Genomic DNA, 18989 nt, shown 5'->3' on the forward strand with positions numbered 1-18989 from the left:
GTCATTTTTAAACTAGGTATTACTGACAGTCCTTTCCTCCTATTTACTGGCAGTGTTTTTAGGTCAATCCCACATCCAATTAGGGGAACTTGGAAAAAGGAAATCCTACAGCAAAATGCCATATGCCTTACAATTTAATTTTAAATACATAATCCTCAAGGATGGCAACTTGGCAAAGGGAGAACTGGACCGTCTCCCTGGAACACCCATCACTCAGGTCCATGTCAGATTATTGGCCTGAAATCCCAGCATTTGTAAATGTGGATATACACACACAAGAGGGACAATATCCCCCCAATTAAAGGTGTAGGCTTTCTTACCCTTTTTTCCTTCCTGCTTCTCTCAAAGCTTCCCAGAGGTTATTTAGGTTTCTGGGGAATATGTGCAGCACACACGGAGCAGCCGGAGTGTGTGTGAGTTTCTAACAGCTGCCCAAACACCCCTTCCACCGTGATGGGTCCCTTCCAACAGAAGGACCTTTGTGACCTGAGGAAGGCCTCTGTGTTTGAGATAAATAACCCCTACACCTCTGTCAGCTTTCTTTGACAAGACAGCTCTTTCCTGCCACCATACAGGTCACCTTCGTAGCCGTAAAACATGTTGGAGGATGAAATTCTTCTTCTTGTTTTGTTGAAAGAAGCCAAGTTCCAAGAAAAATCCAGAGGGATTCCTAAGGTCCCTTAGTCACGGAAGCAGCTAGCCCTGAGGGGGCATTCCAGGGAGCTTTTACTCTATCCTTGTGGCTAAGCCCAGGGGAGATGATTGTTTTATAAAAGAAAAGATGTATCCTGCTTCTGTGGGTTTCTTGGAGACCTTGAAGCCCCCAGCTGATCTGTATAAAAATAGCAAGTGGGCGAAAGGAATGGGGGGCGGGGGGCATCAGCATGCCATCCCTCCAAACACTGTTCCTAAGTAGCTGATATTATGAAGAATTATTGGCAATTGTAAAGAAAAAAAAATGCCTCTCCAGGAGCAAACAGGATGCTAGCTAGCTAGGGAAGGAAAGGGACATATATGGCTGCTGCCTCTGGAATCTTCAGATCTATTTGGATGAGTCATTACCTATGACTTCCACAATAGGAATCTGATTTGAGGAATCATCCGATAGAAACTTTTATTTCTGTCTCTCAACATGTGAAATCTATCTGTCAGGTTTAGTTATTATTTGAGCAACCAACAGACGTGTCTTAGGAACATACTTGTCATCTTCCAGAAGCACTTGATGTATACTGAGTAACTAGAAAACACGGATGCCGCAATCTGCACACACGTGCACGTTGTCACACAACACTCCCACACAAGAAAAGCGACAGGGCCCTTGTGATGAAGGCAAAGTCGTGGGCGTTTCCAGCAGTTAGGAGTCCTGCCAGGTGTGAGGACTGAGAAGGAAGGTGAACCAAAGGGCTTTCCCCAGCCTGTGGCACAGCTCCTTATTTGGTGAGGCTACTACCTGCGTCCTGTGTCTCAGGGCCAGCCTGACAGTGCAGGGCCACAGCAGGGGAAGTGTGGCTGCTGACATCCCGGCCCTAAGAGATGAATGGAATTCCAGGCAGCTGGAGTCATGCTGGCTTGAGACGGTGGTTTGGAGACCAGACTTCCAATGACAGAAGCATTAAGCAGCCGCGCTCATGGCAATTGGTGCACCGCAGAAATGTAACCCACACCTCGGTTTCGGGAGCTGAAAAATGAAAAGAACGTTGAGGGAGGAAAAGGGGAAATAAAATGATAGGCAGAGGGTAACGTATTACTTTCTGGGTCTGTTCTGTAAATAGTTTAAGACCCCAGAGCCAGATGGTTCCGCAAATCCTCCAACCGGGAGTCACGTTAAGAAGCACGAGTGGGCATAAAAACTGTTTTTCAAGACACAATTTCAGTTTTGGCTTGGGGGAAGAGGACAGGAGTAAGTTTCCTTAACATTCCTGACTAGAAAGAAGCCGTCCTCGCGGTGCCCTTCATCAGAATACGCATGCCGCCCCCAAGCGGCCAGCCGTGGGAACGCCGTAGCCGGGGCGAGAAGCGACCTTCTGCGCGCCAGGCAGCTGCAGAAAATGTGCCCCGACGGGCAGCGGGAACGCGAGCTCCGCTCACCGCCCTGCTGGCCGACGCGCCCCGCACCCAGCGCCCGTAGGGGGGCGGGCGAAGGGCGGGCGAGGGTGAGCGCGTGGTTGCATACCCCCCCCCCCCCCCCGGTGGATGGAAGAGGGCCCCCAAATAACCCCAGAGGGAACTTCTTTAACGACTGGTTCTCTCTTGGCCGCATTTACCCCGTCGGACTCATCTGGCTTTGCAAAGGGTCTCGGTGCACAAGTGTCAAACGTCGCCCAGGTATTCAAGGAGACGCGTTTGCCTGAAATCCCGCCCGACGACGCCCCCCCCCCCCCCGCCCCCACCACCACTATGGGCCCGGGAGCGGCCAAAGCCCGGTCGCCGCTCGGGGCGCTCACACCGGACTCCAGAATCCAAAGTGCCGAGCGCGAGTGCGCCAAGGCTGCGTGGGCGAGCACCTATTTTTCTGAGAAGTTCCACCGCTCCTCGGCCCCGACCCCCGCCTCCCCCCTCCCTTCACTCTCTAGCTGGAAAGTTATGCGCCAGGCAGCGGGGGGCGGAGAGAGGAACCCAGACTGGCCCCCCTCCCGCTTCCTGCCCCGCAGCCTCCCATTGGCCAGAGGAATCCCCAGGAATGTGAGCGCGCCTTTAAAAGCGCGCCGCTCCGCCGCCTCGCCAGCTCCTGCCTTCGAGCCGGCCGCAGAGTCTCGGCTCCCGCGAGCCCTTCCGGCGCTGCCTCCGACTCCAGCGGCCGCCGCCTCCTCGGGCGCCCCGCTCGCCCCGCGCCTCTCCGGGACTCGCCGCCTGTCGTTGCTCCCTAGCCGCCGCTCCGGGTCGCTGCACCCGTGTGCACACAGGTAAGGAGTCCCCAGGTGGCCGCCGAGGACCGGGTGCTGCCCTGGCCAGACACCTCGAGTTCCGAGGCTCCAGCCCCTCGTGGACCCTGGATCTCATACCTCTTCGCCTTTTCCCGCTGTCTCTCCCAGCTGATGGGAGACTTTTCTCGTGGAAGGGCTCCAGAACTATTCTTTCCCGCTTGGGGTTCATAAACCAACTCGTCAGGACGCCCCTTCCACAAGATTTTCTTTGATTCTTCCATTGCTCCCTACACCTTTTTTGTCACTCGTCTAGACCTCTAGTTCCCTGTGCCTCCCTGCACCCCCGAAACTGCGGCTCCTTGTCCTACTGTTTACCCTCGACTTGCCAAGGGAAAGTCCCCAAGTTGTTGGTCTTTGCCCCAGTGCCACCCCCAACTTTAAAACCGTTGTCTCCTCCCCTTGATTCTTTTTCTTTCTGATGTCCTGTCCAAAGTAAATACTGTTGTCCCTCATTCCAGCAAATGTGGGGCCAAAGGGGGATCCCCCAGGGCCCTGGCCCCAAGCCCAGCCCCCAGTTTTTGCCCACCCTCCCTGCTTGGCTGCCTCTGAGGATCTGTATTTCCTGTTACAGGCTCCCTGCTGGGCACAAACAGCTCCACTATGGGGCTGGCCTGGGGACTCAGTGTCCTCTTCCTGTTGCATGTATGTGGCTCCAACCGTATTCCAGGTGAGTCTGTATGATACCTTTTGAGAGGGGAGGGAAGATGAGAAGGTGCTGGTTACCCCACGTGTGCCTCCCTGTCATGCTCTCCACTGCTAGCTGTTTCTCCCCAGAGCCCTGATTGAACATCAGAACGCAGTTTTCCTCTGACCATGGCGTTTATTTAGTGCTTTCACTGGTTGCCCAGAGTGTTCGCCCTGTCCCTTTGTCCCCATCCCTGGCCACAGCCTAGAAGGCTCATTGTATGTCCTCTGTTGAACAGAATCCGGGGGAGACAACAGCGTGTTCGACATCTTTGAACTCACAGGCGCTGCCCGGAAGGGCTCTGGGCGCCGGCTGGTGAAGGGTCCTGACTCTTCCAGCCCAGCTTTCCGCATCGAGGATGCCAACCTGATCCCCCCTGTGCCTGATGACAAGTTCCAAGACCTGGTGGATGCTGTGCGGGCAGAGAAAGGCTTCCTTCTCTTGGCCTCCCTGAGGCAGATGAAGAAGACCCGAGGCACACTGCTGGCCATAGAACGGAAAGACCACTCTGGCCAGGTTTTCAGTGTGGTCTCCAATGGCAAGGCGGGCACCCTGGACCTGAGCCTAACCGTGCAGGGGATGCAGCATGTGGTGTCGGTGGAAGAAGCGCTCCTGGCGACCGGCCAATGGAAGAGCATCACCCTGTTTGTGCAGGAGGACAGGGCCCAGCTGTACATCGACTGTGAGAAGATGGAGAACGCCGAGCTGGATGTCCCCATCCAAAGCATCTTCACCAGGGACCTGGCCAACGTTGCCAGACTCCGCATCGCAAAAGGAGGTGTCAATGACAATTTCCAGGTGAGGCCTCTTCTCCAGTTCCTGGTCCTTGGGTTCGACTGCTAGGCAGCTGACTTGTCAGGAGCGCTATAGCAGGAGAGGCAGGGTTTCCAGTATAGGAAATACTGCCTGGGGACCAGGCAGTGGCTCCCAAACTTCAGGGCGCATCAGAAACACCTGGAGCGCTTGTTTAAACACATACTGTGGCACCCTGCACCCTACTCGCAGAGATTCAGATTCCATGTGTCCGCGATGGGGCCTGATCATTTGCATTTCTAACAAGTTCAAAGTGAAGCTAATGTTGGTGTTCTGGGGACCACACTTCGTAAACCACTGACAGAAGCAAGCAATGGTTTTCCTAGAACTGCCTGTTCAAGCCTTAGATCCTTCATATGCTATTCGCAAGGAAAGGGCTTACTTTACATGCATTCTACCAACCGTAATGTAGCTCGTAATGGGTAGTGTGAGCATGGTATTTACCACTTTGCCATTTGATTCCTCATGGGAATGTAGCCAGTCCCAGGAGCCGCTCTCAAAAAGGTTAAAATAGTGCTTATTTGCTGCCACGGCTTCTTCCTTGCTTAAACGTCTCGATCTTTGCAACCCGGGCTTTGAAACTCCCACATCTAACTCTTTGACACTGGAGAGTGTCATTATATCCTCTGTCCTTGGTGTCCGATTCCATTTCCTGTGTATCCAAGTGGGCTGAAAACTGATTTCCTTGTAAAATACTGAAGACTTGGCAGAAGACCCAATTAAGATGGTGAAGTTGTTTGGCAGTTTATGTTGGCGTGTTATTTTGACATGGTGATCTTTAAAGCGTGCTCTTTCAAACTGTTAGAACCTCCTTTGTGTGCTTTTCCTGGCATAAACCCTCTCTCCCACCCATTTCCCCCGCCCCCACTCAACACTACTCGACAAGTAATGTGTGTTCTCTGCCCCCAGGGGGTGCTGCAGAATGTGAGGTTCGTCTTCGGAACCACACCAGAAGCCATCCTCAGGAACAAAGGCTGTTCGAGCTGTGAGTACCATTCTGTTTTGGGGGGGCATATGAGGAAATTGGGGAAGCGCCACCCAAACCAAGCTAAGAAACTTAAGTAATGGTGGTCATGCTTAAATTACCCCAGGTGACCTGGTTAAAAGATACTCTTTTAGATCACTCTTGAAGGTCCCTTTTATACATGTGCCTCCCCTCCACCTGTGTCCTTCACCCCAGGTGTCCTGTGTTTACAAGTAGGAACTCCAGGGGCTGGCTGGTGAGAGCAGCCGTGTGAAGACCTTCCATTACTTTCCTCATTGTATTGCTTTCTTCCTTGGCAGCTACCAACGTCCTTCTCACCCTCGACAACAACGTGGTAAACGGCTCCAGCCCTGCCATCCGGACTAACTACATTGGCCACAAGACAAAGGATCTGCAAGCCATCTGTGGCATTTCCTGCGATGAGCTGTCCAGCATGGTCCTGGAGTTGAGGGGCCTGCGCACCATCGTGACCACGCTCCAGGACAGCATCCGCAAAGTGGTCAGTGCCCCTCCCCCCAGCCCTTTAGCATGAGCGCTGAAAGTGTATCGCAGGTGACCCCAAGTGACTGAAAATGAAGTTAGGCACTAATGGCCTTTCTCTCCCTTCTAGACTGAAGAGAACAAGGAGTTGGCCAATGAGCTGAGGAGGCCTCCCCTCTGCTACCACAACGGAGTTCAGTACAGGAATAACGAGGAATGGACTGTTGATAGCTGCACGGAGTGTCGCTGTCAGGTGGGGATCGTTACAGACTGAAATACGAATTGATGGCATGTGTTTGGGGCCAGTCTCTAGGGAAATACCCAGATGGCCTGATACCAAAATGGATTGTTCTCCAGACGCAGTTGTGACCTCTATAAAATCTTGAAACTCTCAGAATGTTTTTCAAAGTCTTAATTATACCCCAGGCCAAGTATCTGAAAGACAAGTCTGCTAAGACATCTGATCTAATTTGCCTGGTTTAGTTCAAAGGCTAAGTGTTGAATGTTAGGTAAATAAGACCTGGTTGGAACATTCCTTTTATTTTCCCAGCCCCTGACCTGTATTCAGCAATGACCCAGAGATTCCCATAGTACAGTACTGGTTGTTCAAATCACTTAGCCCGACACCGTTAGGACATAACTGTCTACTTACCTCCGATAGCACTGTTGGCGATGTCTGTCACTAGCTGTCCCGAGTGCCACTGGAAGCCGCTTGGAGGGTTTGCCTGACTCACCGAGCAAAGCCAAGCTTAAATACAAATCCAGATCTGTATGTGAAGCGGGAAAAATGCTCATTGATCTCTTCTCTATAAAGAGAATGTTTTAAAATTTAAAAGCCCTGGCTGAGTTTTGAGTTCATTTTCAGACACAGATGGAAAGACTTGACTCCTGATGTTCAGTGGTTCCCTTCGGATGAATTCTTTGTGCTGTCACTTCTGCCACTATGTAGCCATCAAGAAAGACCTCTCTAGGGCATGGAGTGACAAGTAGCTAGCACTAGAATGGTCTCCACAGTATGGTGGCTACAAATAGGACAGACAGATGTACTGAAGTCCTTCCAGTAGAGCATTGATACCCAGGACCGTGTTTCTTCGTGAAATGTTACAGTATATAAACTTCTGCCTGCCACACACTTAGTAACCCATTTCTCCCTCTTGCCTTCCAGAACTCTGTTACCATCTGCAAAAAAGTGTCCTGCCCCATCATGCCCTGCTCCAATGCCACAGTTCCCGATGGAGAATGCTGCCCACGGTGTTGGCGTAAGTTCTTAAAACCTCATAACCATTCCTTAGTGACTAGCTCAGTTCTCCATAAACCCTGGACCGCTGAACAGGACACTAGAGCCCCACCCCCATTTCCATTGTGTGTTTTAATTCAGTTTCTTGCTGCAGCATCTGGTTAACTGATGGCTTGGCTGCCATATAGGCGATAATGATCTTGGTATAGCTTATTAATTTTGACTTGATGCTCTGAAGAAAGGAGAGATGAATTTGTAGCAGCACTAGCTCTAAATTGGCTGCCTTTTAGAATTCAACACGATGGCCTAGAGTTAAGAAAAATCTCAGCAGAGAAATAGACGGTCTGTAGTGCAAGCTTTGGACTTAATTGGGTCTGAAAGTTGCATCTGTCTTACCTGCAGGAATAGGAGAGAGGCCTACGAATGACAGCAGGTTCGGGGCCCTGGGAGCTTCTCCCAGACACCATACTGTTCCACGGCAGACACCCTATCCTCTGTTTTTTGTGGGCAGTATAAGTTAATCACTTTGCTGAGTCAATATTGAATGTAGTATGTACAGGTCATAAAAATGACCTCATCACAACTAAGAAATAAAGCAGGAAAGTAGCACTCACTGTACACACACACACACACACACACACACACACACACACACACCCCTATACGTACACACTCCACACTGGCCACAGCTCAGGACAAGCAGTCTCATCGAGGCTTGGGTAACTGCTTCTGCTCAGCATACACTTCAGGTGTGGGCTCAAGGGAACAAAGCCAGCTGGAGACTCGTGGAGTCCTGGACTTCAGTCCGGGATTGCTAGGAAGACTTCCAGCTGATGGCAAGAGAAACAAATTCTCGGTCCTGTGTCTGATACAGCTATATGCGATCCTAGTCCTGGTGCCTGGGCAGCTAGTAAACACACCCCTTGTCTTGTGAAAATCTGCACAGAGCAGGCCCCACATGCTAGGGTAAGAGGAGCAGCGCACTGATTAACCTCATGACCGAGTTGGAGGCAGAGCCAAGAGCAGCTACGTTGCTTCCAGCTCACCTGCCAGACACATGGTCTGTGGATCCCCTGATGTCCAAAGTGACTTGTATAAGCTGCCTGCAGATCTCCTGGTCTTGGAAGCCTGGGACTAGAAATGCCTACCAAGCTCTCTTCAGTCAGGAAAGGGAAAGCCACTAGAAATGCTGAGAAAGGAGACCCCATGAATAGGTGAACATATGCTACTGGGAGAAAGCTACGCGGTGCTGACCCAGGCTGAGCCTTCATTGACCCCAGTGCTGTAACGCAATGACAGGGGGTAAACCTTTTGGCTGTTGGCCTAAGAAACCCCTTGCCTTTCACCCTCTGGCAAAGGAAGGAGGTCCTGAGGAGCACAGTCTAAACAACAGCATATCTTGGTGATCGCACACTAAATGACCCCGCTTCCTCTGCAGCCAGCGACTCTGCGGATGATGGCTGGTCCCCGTGGTCTGAGTGGACCTCCTGCTCTGTGACCTGTGGCAACGGAATCCAGCAGCGCGGTCGCTCCTGCGACAGCCTCAACAACCGCTGCGAGGGCTCCTCTGTCCAGACGCGGACCTGCCACATTCAGGAGTGTGACAAGAGATGTGAGCATCGTGGCCCCTTAGGAGTGTGGAGAGCTGACTTGTCCTTGTCCGCTTCCAGAGCATAGAGGTTAAGGGGACAGTTTCTAGATGGTCTGAATCTGAACCCCAACTCTGCCCACCTGTGCACCCCTGAACACAGCTTCCCCTCCCTGCGGCTCTTTCCTCAACTGCACATTGGGGATAATAGCTCTCGATAGGGTTATTTTAAGGATTTCACCTAGGTAATGCATTTCAAATGGTTAGCATAGAGCTTGACCCCTGGTAAGCACCCTGTAACCATCAGCTTTGCATTTTAGTTAAACAGGATGGTGGCTGGAGCCACTGGTCCCCGTGGTCGTCTTGTTCTGTGACATGCGGTGACGGTGTGATCACAAGGATCCGACTCTGCAATTCCCCTAGCCCCCAGATGAACGGGAAGCCGTGTGAAGGCGAAGCTCGGGAGACCAAGGCCTGCAGGAGAGACGCGTGCCCCAGTGAGTGAGAACATGCCACACCCCTGCGGACTGGGCACCCACGGCCTCCTGTTTGCCGGGCCATGGAGGGGGGAAAGGTTACTTCCTCGGGAACAAGTAGAAGCCAAGTCCTGCATGCTCAGCAGCTTCTTGTAAGAAAAAAACAGAAAACCATTTCAAACTGGCCCTCTTCACAAACGTGGTCCTCCTGTGTCCGAGTAGGAGAGGTTTCTCGGACAAAGTGAGGAGAGTCTTCTAGGAGAGGTGAGGTGTCAGAAAATGGACCTTCACTTTGGCATGTGGTTCACTTTCTTGCAGTCAATGGAGGCTGGGGTCCCTGGTCACTGTGGGACATCTGTTCTGTCACCTGCGGAGGAGGGGTGCAGACACGTAGCCGGCTCTGCAACAACCCCACACCCCAGTTTGGAGGCAAGGACTGCGTTGGTGATGCGACAGAAAACCAGATCTGCAACAAGCAGGACTGTCCAATTGGTGAGTCATGTGGCCCCGGATAAAACCACCTTGGGTTTTTTGTGTAACTGAAACCCATGGTCAGCATTCGGGGCATGCTCCGCTGTGAATGGCCCTGAGCGTTTTGACTATACTGTCCACCTGGCGTTTCGGAGTCCCCTCAACAAGTGAACAGTTACATGTTCCCCACAATGTTTCACACTGTATTGTTTTGTGAGGAGCGTGGCAGTAACAGCCGCTTATACCCACCATCTGCCTGTCTCTCTCATCCCAGACGGATGCCTGTCCAATCCCTGCTTTGCTGGGGTCAAGTGTACCAGTTACCCTGATGGCAGCTGGAAATGTGGTGCTTGTCCCCCCGGCTACAGTGGAAATGGCATCCAGTGCAAAGACATCGATGAGGTGAGGAAGCGATGGCCGAGTGCCTAGATCTAAGAAAAACAGCTGAATTCGCAGTCTTCCCCTCGGGCGGCGTTCCCTGAACAGTAGGCAAACTGTCATTTTCTCCCATAGTGCAAGGAAGTACCTGACGCCTGCTTCAACCACAACGGGGAGCACAGGTGTGAGAACACGGACCCGGGCTACAACTGTCTGCCCTGCCCCCCGCGCTTCACTGGCCCGCAGCCCTTCGGCCGGGGTGTGGAATATGCCACCGCCAACAAACAGGTAGAGGAGACCACACGACCAGTGTGTGTGTGTGTTGGGGGGGGGGGGGGGGGGTCCTTCACTGAAACTGCCAAGAAAGGCGGGCATGGCATTTCACAGCCTCCACCAAGAAATAGGGAAAAGGCTCAGTGTCCAGTCGAGGTTTTAGAAACAGGACAGGACAACCCCATTGTAAAGCCAGCAGGGGAAAAATCATCCATCGCGTTTGAAAATGCTGCTCTGGAACAAGTTGTGAGCTGATGGGCTAGGACACCCGCAGGGGCCAGGGAAGAGGGAGGGACAGAGTACCCCACACTCCTCCTCACTGAGGAGAGGGATCTGGGGACTCTCGAAGGCTCTGCATATGCACATCAGGATGTTGTCGCCCCCAGGTATGCAAGCCCCGCAACCCCTGCACAGATGGGACACACGACTGCAACAAGAACGCCAAGTGCAGCTACCTGGGCCATTACAGTGACCCCATGTACCGCTGTGAGTGCAAGCCCGGCTACGCAGGCAATGGCATCATCTGCGGTGAGGACACGGACCTGGACGGCTGGCCCAACGAGGACCTGGTGTGCGTGGCCAATGCCACCTACCACTGCAAAAAGGTACAGCCTGCCTCCTGAAAGAATCCACATTCCCCTGATCCATAGAAGAGGCCACGCAATTTTAAATGCCTGAAGTTTGTAAATGAAACCAACAGATGAAATTACACAAAGGCAGAAGGGCACAAATCCTTAACATGAAGTCACTTGGTGCCAAGTACGTGCACAGGGCAGACCGTTTTGGCTGGTGTGCTCCAGAGTTGGTCATGTTTCTCCCAGACGCCAGTGGAGCGGGACTTGCGTTCCCAGCACGCATAAAGCACACAGCATTTCTACAAATGATCTATGCCCCCAGGAAAATGCTTAATTTCTTGTCTTCCTGTTAAAAAATACACCCCATCAGGGAGCGCAGCATCCGACTCGCTCTCGGTGTGCTGTGTCTGGGGGCCCTGCCCCACGCGTGAGCCGAGAGCCGGGCACACGGTCTGCAGCTGTCATGTGGGTCCTCTCTTTCCAGGATAATTGCCCCAACCTTCCCAACTCCGGGCAGGAAGACTATGACAAGGATGGAATTGGCGACGCCTGTGATGACGACGATGACAATGATAAAATCCCAGATGACAGGGTAAGGATGCTTTCCAGTCGTCCTTTTCTTCTTCTACTTAGTAGGATTCAATGGAACTACAGTACATGTACTAGGAAAAACCAACCAAATGTGTATATAGAAGCTAATAGTCATTCGCTGGTAGTTGTAATGCCTAGATGCTGCCAAGAGAATATTTACATGAGGGTTTTGGTTTTTTATCTCGACCTTCCATCCCCACCCCCACTAATTTGAACAAGAAATGACAATATATAAACAAGGACCCTCTGCTCCCCAGGTATGTTTCACATTCTTACCTGAGTTGCAGGACAATTTATTTCAGCCTACAAAGAACGAGGATGGTGTCCTTATATTTCCATTTCACTGACGCACAACAAACGAGAACCTGTTTTTCATTCATTATGCTCCGGTTTTTAACTTCTACAGTGATCATGAAGTAGAAAATGTTAGATTTTTGCAGTTGTATGTAACACATATGGTTTGAGGCTGGAGCTGGCTGCATGGACAGTGTTGTAAAATACTCCCTTTTTTTTTCCAGGACAACTGTCCATTCCACTATAACCCAGCCCAGTATGACTATGACCGGGATGACGTGGGAGACCGCTGTGACAACTGCCCCTACAACCACAACCCAGATCAGGCTGACACAGACAACAACGGGGAAGGAGATGCCTGCGCCGCTGACATCGACGGGGATGGTAAGGTGCCAGGGGCCATCTTACTTCTCTGCAGCCCCGGATATGGGGGCGTGGCTTAACAAAACGTCAGAGGCTAGAGATTCCAGCCCTTACTGGTCACCTGTTCCCTGCAGGTATCCTCAATGAACGAGACAACTGCCAGTACGTCTACAACGTGGACCAGAGGGACACGGATATGGATGGGGTCGGCGATCAGTGTGACAACTGCCCCCTGGAACACAATCCAGATCAGGTAGGTGGACCCCTTGCACAGCCTCCCAGGAGAATACTGGAATAGCTCCTGTTAGGCTTCTAAGAAAACAGCACTTAAAGAGTTCAAACTGTTTTGTGCCCATGGCTCTTTGAGGTCTCCTAGCCCAGTTGTGGTATTTTCATACACACAGTTTGCCTGATGAGAGCTCCTTGCAGAGTCCCAGAGATCTTCCGTGTGACCATCTTGTAACTTCACTCTGGTCTTCTATAAGGTCCATGTGACTTACTTTGTGTGATCTACCAGCGTCAACATAAATTACACAAAGCAAAAACCTGACTACTCTGGTAACGTTAATCGTTTCTAAGACGATGGAAGACAAGATTCTTAAAAAATTAATGACCATTTTCATGGCTAAGCATAGAATCTGGCTGTTAAAAAACCTCCAACTAAAAATACTTGCAAAAGCTCAAATTCCTGTTTGCAATGCCAGATAATTTTGAAGACTGACAAACAGATCATTCTGTTCTCTACCTATGTGAGAGAGTGCTACAAATATACATGAGCCAGAACAGATTCCATGTCTGAAAATATTTCTTTTCATGTGTAATTGGCCATAATTTTCTAGCAATGTAAGTTAAGGCATTTCTTTTCTCAAATGCTTTGTTGTAGAAACTTAGAAACCAGAATTTTTTTTTAAGTTTATTTTGAGAGAGAGAGAGAGAGAGAGGGAGAGGGAGGGAGGGCACGAGCCCTCAGGAGAGGGACAGAGTGTGGGAGAGAGAATCCCAAGCAGGCTTTGTGCTGTCAGTGTAGAGTCCAACGTGGGGCCCTGTCCCAATGAACCATGAGATCATGACCTGAGCCAAAATAAAGAGCCAGGCACTCAGTGAACTGAGCCACCCATGCACCCCAGAATCCAGCTTTTTAAAAAAGAAAATTGTATAAGATTATAGAAATGATAGATTGAGCTTTTTCTTCATAGTGCTTATTCTTATGAGGTCCTGGAAAACAAAAAGCAATAGGATAAATAGCTTTGGGGCCAGAACAATAAAGTTCTGGATCTTTGGGATAACGTTGCAGAGCAAATGGCACGGAGGGTCCACTGTTTGTGGAGTTTGGGTCTTACCATAAATTTTATTTCTTTAATATCATTTAATCTCCTGGAAGGGTTGGCTCTCTTCTGGCAGAAACTTACAGACCTGAAACCCCACTGGCCATATTAAACATGGGAGAATCTTCTGTAAGTCATCTTTAACAGTCATGACTTATACCTCAGTTTACCATTGGCTTCTGTCTCTTTCAGCTCGACTCTGACTCAGACCGCATCGGAGACACCTGTGACAACAATCAGGATATTGATGAAGATGGCCACCAGAACAACCTGGACAATTGTCCCTATGTGCCCAATGCCAACCAGGCTGACCATGACAAGGACGGCAAGGGAGACGCCTGTGACCATGATGATGACAACGATGGCATTCCTGATGATAGGGACAACTGCAGACTCGTGCCCAATCCTGACCAGAAGGATTCTGATGGTGAGTTAGGGGAGCCACTTTAAGAGACTGACACCATGGCTCTCTCAGAGACCGTAAAAGCAAAACCAAATGGAAAATTGTGAGGATGAAAACACTATATGCCAACTTAGACAAGAGAGTGAATTTCTGACACCAGCAAGATTTCAAAATTTCACTGAATTCTTGCCTTTTTTGACCTTAGGTGACGGTCGAGGTGATGCTTGCAAAGATGATTTTGACCATGACAATGTGCCAGACATCGATGACATCTGTCCCGAAAACATTGATATCAGTGAGACCGATTTCCGCCGATTCCAGATGATTCCTCTAGATCCCAAAGGGACGTCCCAAAATGACCCTAACTGGGTGGTGCGCCATCAGGGTAAAGAACTTGTCCAGACTGTCAACTGCGATCCAGGACTTGCTGTAGGTAAGGAGTTCTCCAAACAAAAGACAAGTGCATACACGGGAAAGAAGCAAATGTAAAACCTGGCACTTATGTGTCTCCCTGAAGTATTATGGCTGTCTGGGAATGTAACCCAGGAGCTTCTGAAGGGCTGCAGCTGTTAACCCACATCTGGCCTTATTTTCATTTTCTAGGTTATGATGAGTTTAATGCAGTGGACTTCAGTGGCACCTTCTTCATCAACACTGAGAGGGATGATGACTATGCTGGATTCGTGTTTGGCTACCAGTCTAGCAGCCGCTTTTATGTGGTGATGTGGAAGCAAGTCACCCAGTCCTACTGGGACACCAACCCCACTAGGGCTCAGGGATACTCAGGCCTTTCTGTGAAAGTGGTGAACTCCACAACAGGGCCCGGCGAGCACCTACGGAACGCCCTTTGGCACACGGGAAACACCCCCGGCCAGGTGAGAACAAGGCTCCCGAGGAAGGTGCTGGACAAGCACTAGGGACCCTGTGCTTTGGCCAAGACTAGCCCCAGGCAGTCTTAGATATCAAGTTCTCTGCCCCAGCAACCCCAGCATTAAGTTTTGCTTTGTAAAAACCAAATGGCGGCCTCTGAGAGGGGAGCTCCCTGTAACCAAGAGTTCCCTTCAAATCCAAAGACCGTTTCAGCCTCTTCAAACAAAACTTTCCTTCCTCTTTCTGCTTCCTGTGTTTCAAGGAAACACATCATGATTCCTTGATTCAAGGCCACACATCAAATGAAAGGTCTTGGAAAAAATCCAACATTGCAGACCTCTAATTTAGGCCCATTTGGTACCCTTCAAGTACTCCTTCCTATAGAATGAAATAGAAATCTTGATTCAGCCATGTTTCAACCTTTTCCTTTTCCTTCAGGTGCGCACTCTGTGGCATGACCCTCGTCACATAGGCTGGAAAGATTTCACTGCCTACAGATGGCGTCTCAGCCACCGACCAAAGACGGGTTTCATTAGGTAAGATGGTGCTGATTACATTTCACTTAGTCACACACTGATGGGGAAGGAGGAGGCGGCCAAAAATTAGGAGTGTCACTAACGAGATTTTCTCTTCCCTGCAGAGTGGTGATGTACGAAGGGAAGAAAATCATGGCTGACTCGGGACCCATCTACGACAAAACCTATGCTGGAGGTAGACTGGGGTTGTTTGTCTTCTCTCAAGAAATGGTGTTCTTCTCCGACCTGAAATACGAATGCAGAGGTAGGAGCAACGATACAGTGAACCCACATTTGACATCTCTAATTAAGACTAGTATTGAGAGTGCCCATTATGGGAGCATCTGTTTAAAAGACGGTTTTAGAGACCGGGTTATTTCTATTTTGCTGTTGAAGACCACGATAAAAACAAGGCCTATAGGCTGTGGCTTATGAAATCTGGACTCCTTGTTCAGAACCTCAGTTTGCGTAGCAGTCTCTGTGCTCTCATTCCCAGTAGAAAGATAAACTGGACAAACTTGTGTACAGTTTGGACCCCATGAATACTACTTTCAAGTTTGACCTGTTTCTGTGCCTTACACACTACTTAGTTTTATTCCCAACATTGAAGCATAAGAGGGCCTGCCCAGCCTTTCCTTGTGTCTAAGGGTAGAAAGGGTATACTACTGTCAGACTGATGGGCTCAATTAATTCTCATTAGAACTTCAGTTTATTTTTAGTCTTTTTCTCTCTGTGCTTACTTGAGCCTCAAGTCCAGCGCTGGGCCTACCACACAATGTCTAATGTTTACTGGGCCAAGACCTGATGCCTACCAGGATCAGTCAGTAAAAAGACGGATTTTACTCAAGATTTAAATTATGACATAATCTTTGAGTCTGAACGTTGGAACACTCCCTAAACACTGAAGGCTTTAGAAAGCATAGTGTACATACACTCTGGAAGGTCCTGCTCCATCAAGCTCATTAACATTTAATAAGTGGACAGTCTTAAGCTTTTGTCAGTATCAAAGTAGAGCTACGCTAAGGTTCATTTGTTAACTGTTAACACTAGTGCCTTCATGAATGAATTGGCTTATCTATTTATGTGTTTGTTTATTGAACAGATTCCTAATCATCCAACTGTTGATCAAAAGACTGATCCTAACCAATGCTGGTGTTGCACCTTCTGGAACCACGGGCTTAAGAAAACCCCTAGGATCGCTCCTCCCTGCCTTTTCTCTGCTTGCGTATCATTGTGGACTCCTAGGATATGGGACTTGTCTCAAAAAAATGCCGTTTTCCAAATCAGACTCAGCATACAGCCTCTGAATGCAAAGACAATCTTCCAAGAACAGAAATAATTACGTTGGTTTGCTTTCCAAAAAGCAAAAGCATCCCCCACGTCAGTGGGCAGGTGGCTGCCCCACTCTGTTTTTGTCAGGGTAGGGTGCTAGCATGAGGCCATCTCTGAGCAGTGGACTCCAAAGCGTTTTCAGGCGTGTGGGAGAAGGGAGGACTCACTAGAATTGGCAAACCACCATGCTTGACCCTTAGAAAGAGGAGGAGCAGGGGCCAAAGCCCTAAGGGGAGGGCGTGGCCCCAAGAGATGATTGTATGAAAAAAACATGGAGCTGTTACATGTTCGGTACTAAATCATTTTCAGGGGATTGAAAGACTTGCTGGATTTCATGATGCTGACCAGTGTTAGCTGATTAACCGCGTACATAGGCACTTAAATAGAAGCAGGGAGGGGAGGGAAAGACTGGCTTTGGGACTCCCTCCCAGAACCCCATCCCTTAGACATCACCTGCAGTGGCCAAAGTAGGGAATGAGAATTAAACCATTGTAAGGCTGTGCTGGCTGCCACTGCCTGGTTACCATGAAATTGTCGGTTTTATTCCAGATGTAGCTGGTGCAGATGTAGCAGGAAAATAACAAAACCTACCATCTCAGCACCGGGCTGCCTCCAAAGAGACGGGCAGCCGGGCTTGTATTTTTATGGTTAGAAAGGCACAAAATTCTCAACTAAAACATTCCTTTTCTCTTTTTTTCTTGAGTGTCATGGACTTTTCCAACTATCTTAGACTGTAGTTTTTGGTTTTTTTGTTTTTGTTTTTTGGGGTTTTTTTTGTTTTTTTTTGTTTTTTGTTTTTTTGGGTTTTTTTGTTTTACAAACACTTTACAATATAAAATATTTATTTTTTACTTACTCTGGAGGATCTGTCTGAAAGACTATTCATGGAACAGGAAGAAGCGTAAGGACTATCTGGATCATCTTCGTTAGGAGTCTTCATGACTGTAAGATTGTAAATACAGATTATTTATTAACTCTGTTCTACCTGGAATCTAGGTTTCACGTGGAAAGTGACAGCAGGTAGTGGAGATTTATCAGCAAATCTCTCACAAGAACGGCACAAGGAAAATCAGCAGAGCAGGCTGCTCTTTGCTTTGTGCTCAGAGTGAATGATTAGGGATTTTTTTGTCTTTTCAAGTGGAATCAGTTGCCCATTTGCTAGTGTTTGTAACTTTGAAAAAGAAAGCCAAGAGTCCTTTAATACTGTTGTACCCTATCCCTTGTGCCTATTTCCAGGGAGAAGAAAAGCATCTACACTTTTTCATTTTTCCAAAAGAGGAAAGAAAAAAAAAAAAAAAAGGTGAAACTTATATACAAATATTACCTCATTTGTTGTGTGACTGAGTAAAGAATTTTTGGATCAAGCAGAAAGAGTTTAAGTGTCTTACAAACTTAAAGCTACTGTAGTACCTTAAAAAAAAAAAAAGTCAATGTTGTACATAGTATAAAAACTCTTTGCAGAAAAGTATTCCCAATAAGGAAATAGCATTGAAATGTTAAATACATTTTCTGAAAGTTATGTTTTTTCTATCTTATATACCATTGCTTTATTTTTATAAATTATTTTCTCATTGCCTTTGGAATAGATCTCAGATTGTGTAGATACGCTATTTAAATAATTTATCAGGAAATACTGCCTGTAGAGTTAGTATTTCTATTTTTATAAAATGTTTGCACACTGAATTGAAGAATTGTTGGGGTTCTTGTTTTGTTTTTGATTTGTTTTTCGCTTGTTACCCCCCAGTTTTTACTATTTACCAATACCTTTTTCTAGGAATGTGCTTTTTTTGTACACATTTTTATCCATTTTACATTCTAAAAGCAGTGTAAGTTTGTATATTACTGTTACGTACAAGGAACGACAATAAATCATATGGAAATTTATATTTATACTTACTGTATCCATGTTTATTTGTTCTCTACTGGCTTTGTTATGAGGTGTAGGTAAACTCCATTCCTAAACCAATACAACATACACAAGACATTACAGTAAATATTAGTAACATTGACAGTTTCTATCCAATTGAAGGTGACTGATTTGCTTGGAAAACTCATTTGCTGCATTTGTGGAATAAGAACAAAACATTAGCCTGCCCTATTAAAAACAAAGCAAGGACTCAAAAGGTGGACCCCAATAGGATACAATTTTATGTTTTAGAAAGGTAATTAAACGTTGAGTCCATTTCAGAGTACAGTTCTGTTTCTAAAAAGAACAATGAAAACAAAGGGAAAAAAATATAAGCGAGGCGCACACAATGCTCACGGCTACATTTTCTGACCCATGCATGATGGCACTGGATAGGTAGCACACAATTACATGTCGAGAAGCGTTAGAAGTGTGAATGAGGGAGGAACCGTCATTACCAAACTGGGCCAAACTTTATAAACATCACCTGTCAGAAGATGAATTT

The 18989-nt window shown here is 48.3% G+C and overlaps 2 protein-coding genes across 3 annotated transcripts in view; one reads left to right on the forward strand and one right to left on the reverse strand.

The window, feature by feature from the left end:
* Window positions 1-2728: 2728 nt before the first annotated feature.
* THBS1 (thrombospondin 1) lies at window positions 2729-18462 on the forward strand. Its single transcript, XM_049613330.1, has 22 exons — window positions 2729-2903; window positions 3496-3591; window positions 3848-4407; window positions 5332-5407; window positions 5707-5906; window positions 6018-6140; window positions 7053-7146; window positions 8563-8736; window positions 9033-9209; window positions 9507-9680; window positions 9934-10061; window positions 10173-10325; window positions 10697-10915; window positions 11370-11477; window positions 11995-12154; window positions 12268-12386; window positions 13651-13885; window positions 14067-14294; window positions 14465-14736; window positions 15170-15267; window positions 15372-15511; window positions 16349-18462. Exons 2-22 carry the CDS (start codon window positions 3525-3527, stop codon window positions 16354-16356), a joined length of 3513 nt encoding a protein of 1170 aa, XP_049469287.1. The 5' UTR covers window positions 2729-2903; window positions 3496-3524; the 3' UTR covers window positions 16357-18462.
* FSIP1 (fibrous sheath interacting protein 1) overlaps window positions 17947-18989 on the reverse strand; it is a 196943-nt gene continuing 195900 nt past the window's right edge. For both annotated transcript variants that reach the window (XM_049613332.1, XM_049613331.1), the window contains one exon: window positions 17947-18535. In XM_049613332.1, coding sequence (XP_049469289.1) covers window positions 18510-18535 — 26 coding nt within the window. In that variant the 3' untranslated portion in view covers window positions 17947-18509. The remainder of the gene's footprint in view (window positions 18536-18989) is intronic.

The sequence above is a fragment of the Panthera uncia genome, assembly GCF_023721935.1.
Source record: "Panthera uncia isolate 11264 chromosome B3 unlocalized genomic scaffold, Puncia_PCG_1.0 HiC_scaffold_1, whole genome shotgun sequence".
Taxonomy (NCBI): domain Eukaryota; kingdom Metazoa; phylum Chordata; class Mammalia; order Carnivora; family Felidae; genus Panthera; species Panthera uncia.

Excerpts from the sequence above, each read along its gene's own strand:
- THBS1 (XM_049613330.1), top strand. The coding sequence starts at position 3,525 with ATGGGGCTGGCCTGGGGACTCAGTGTCCTCTTCCTGTTGCATGTATGT. Across the intron at positions 9,681-9,933 it reads CAAGCAGGACTGTCCAATTG|ACGGATGCCTGTCCAATCCC; the intron begins GTGAGTCATGTG and ends CTCTCATCCCAG. Across the intron at positions 12,155-12,267 it reads CGCTGACATCGACGGGGATG|GTATCCTCAATGAACGAGAC; the intron begins GTAAGGTGCCAG and ends TGTTCCCTGCAG.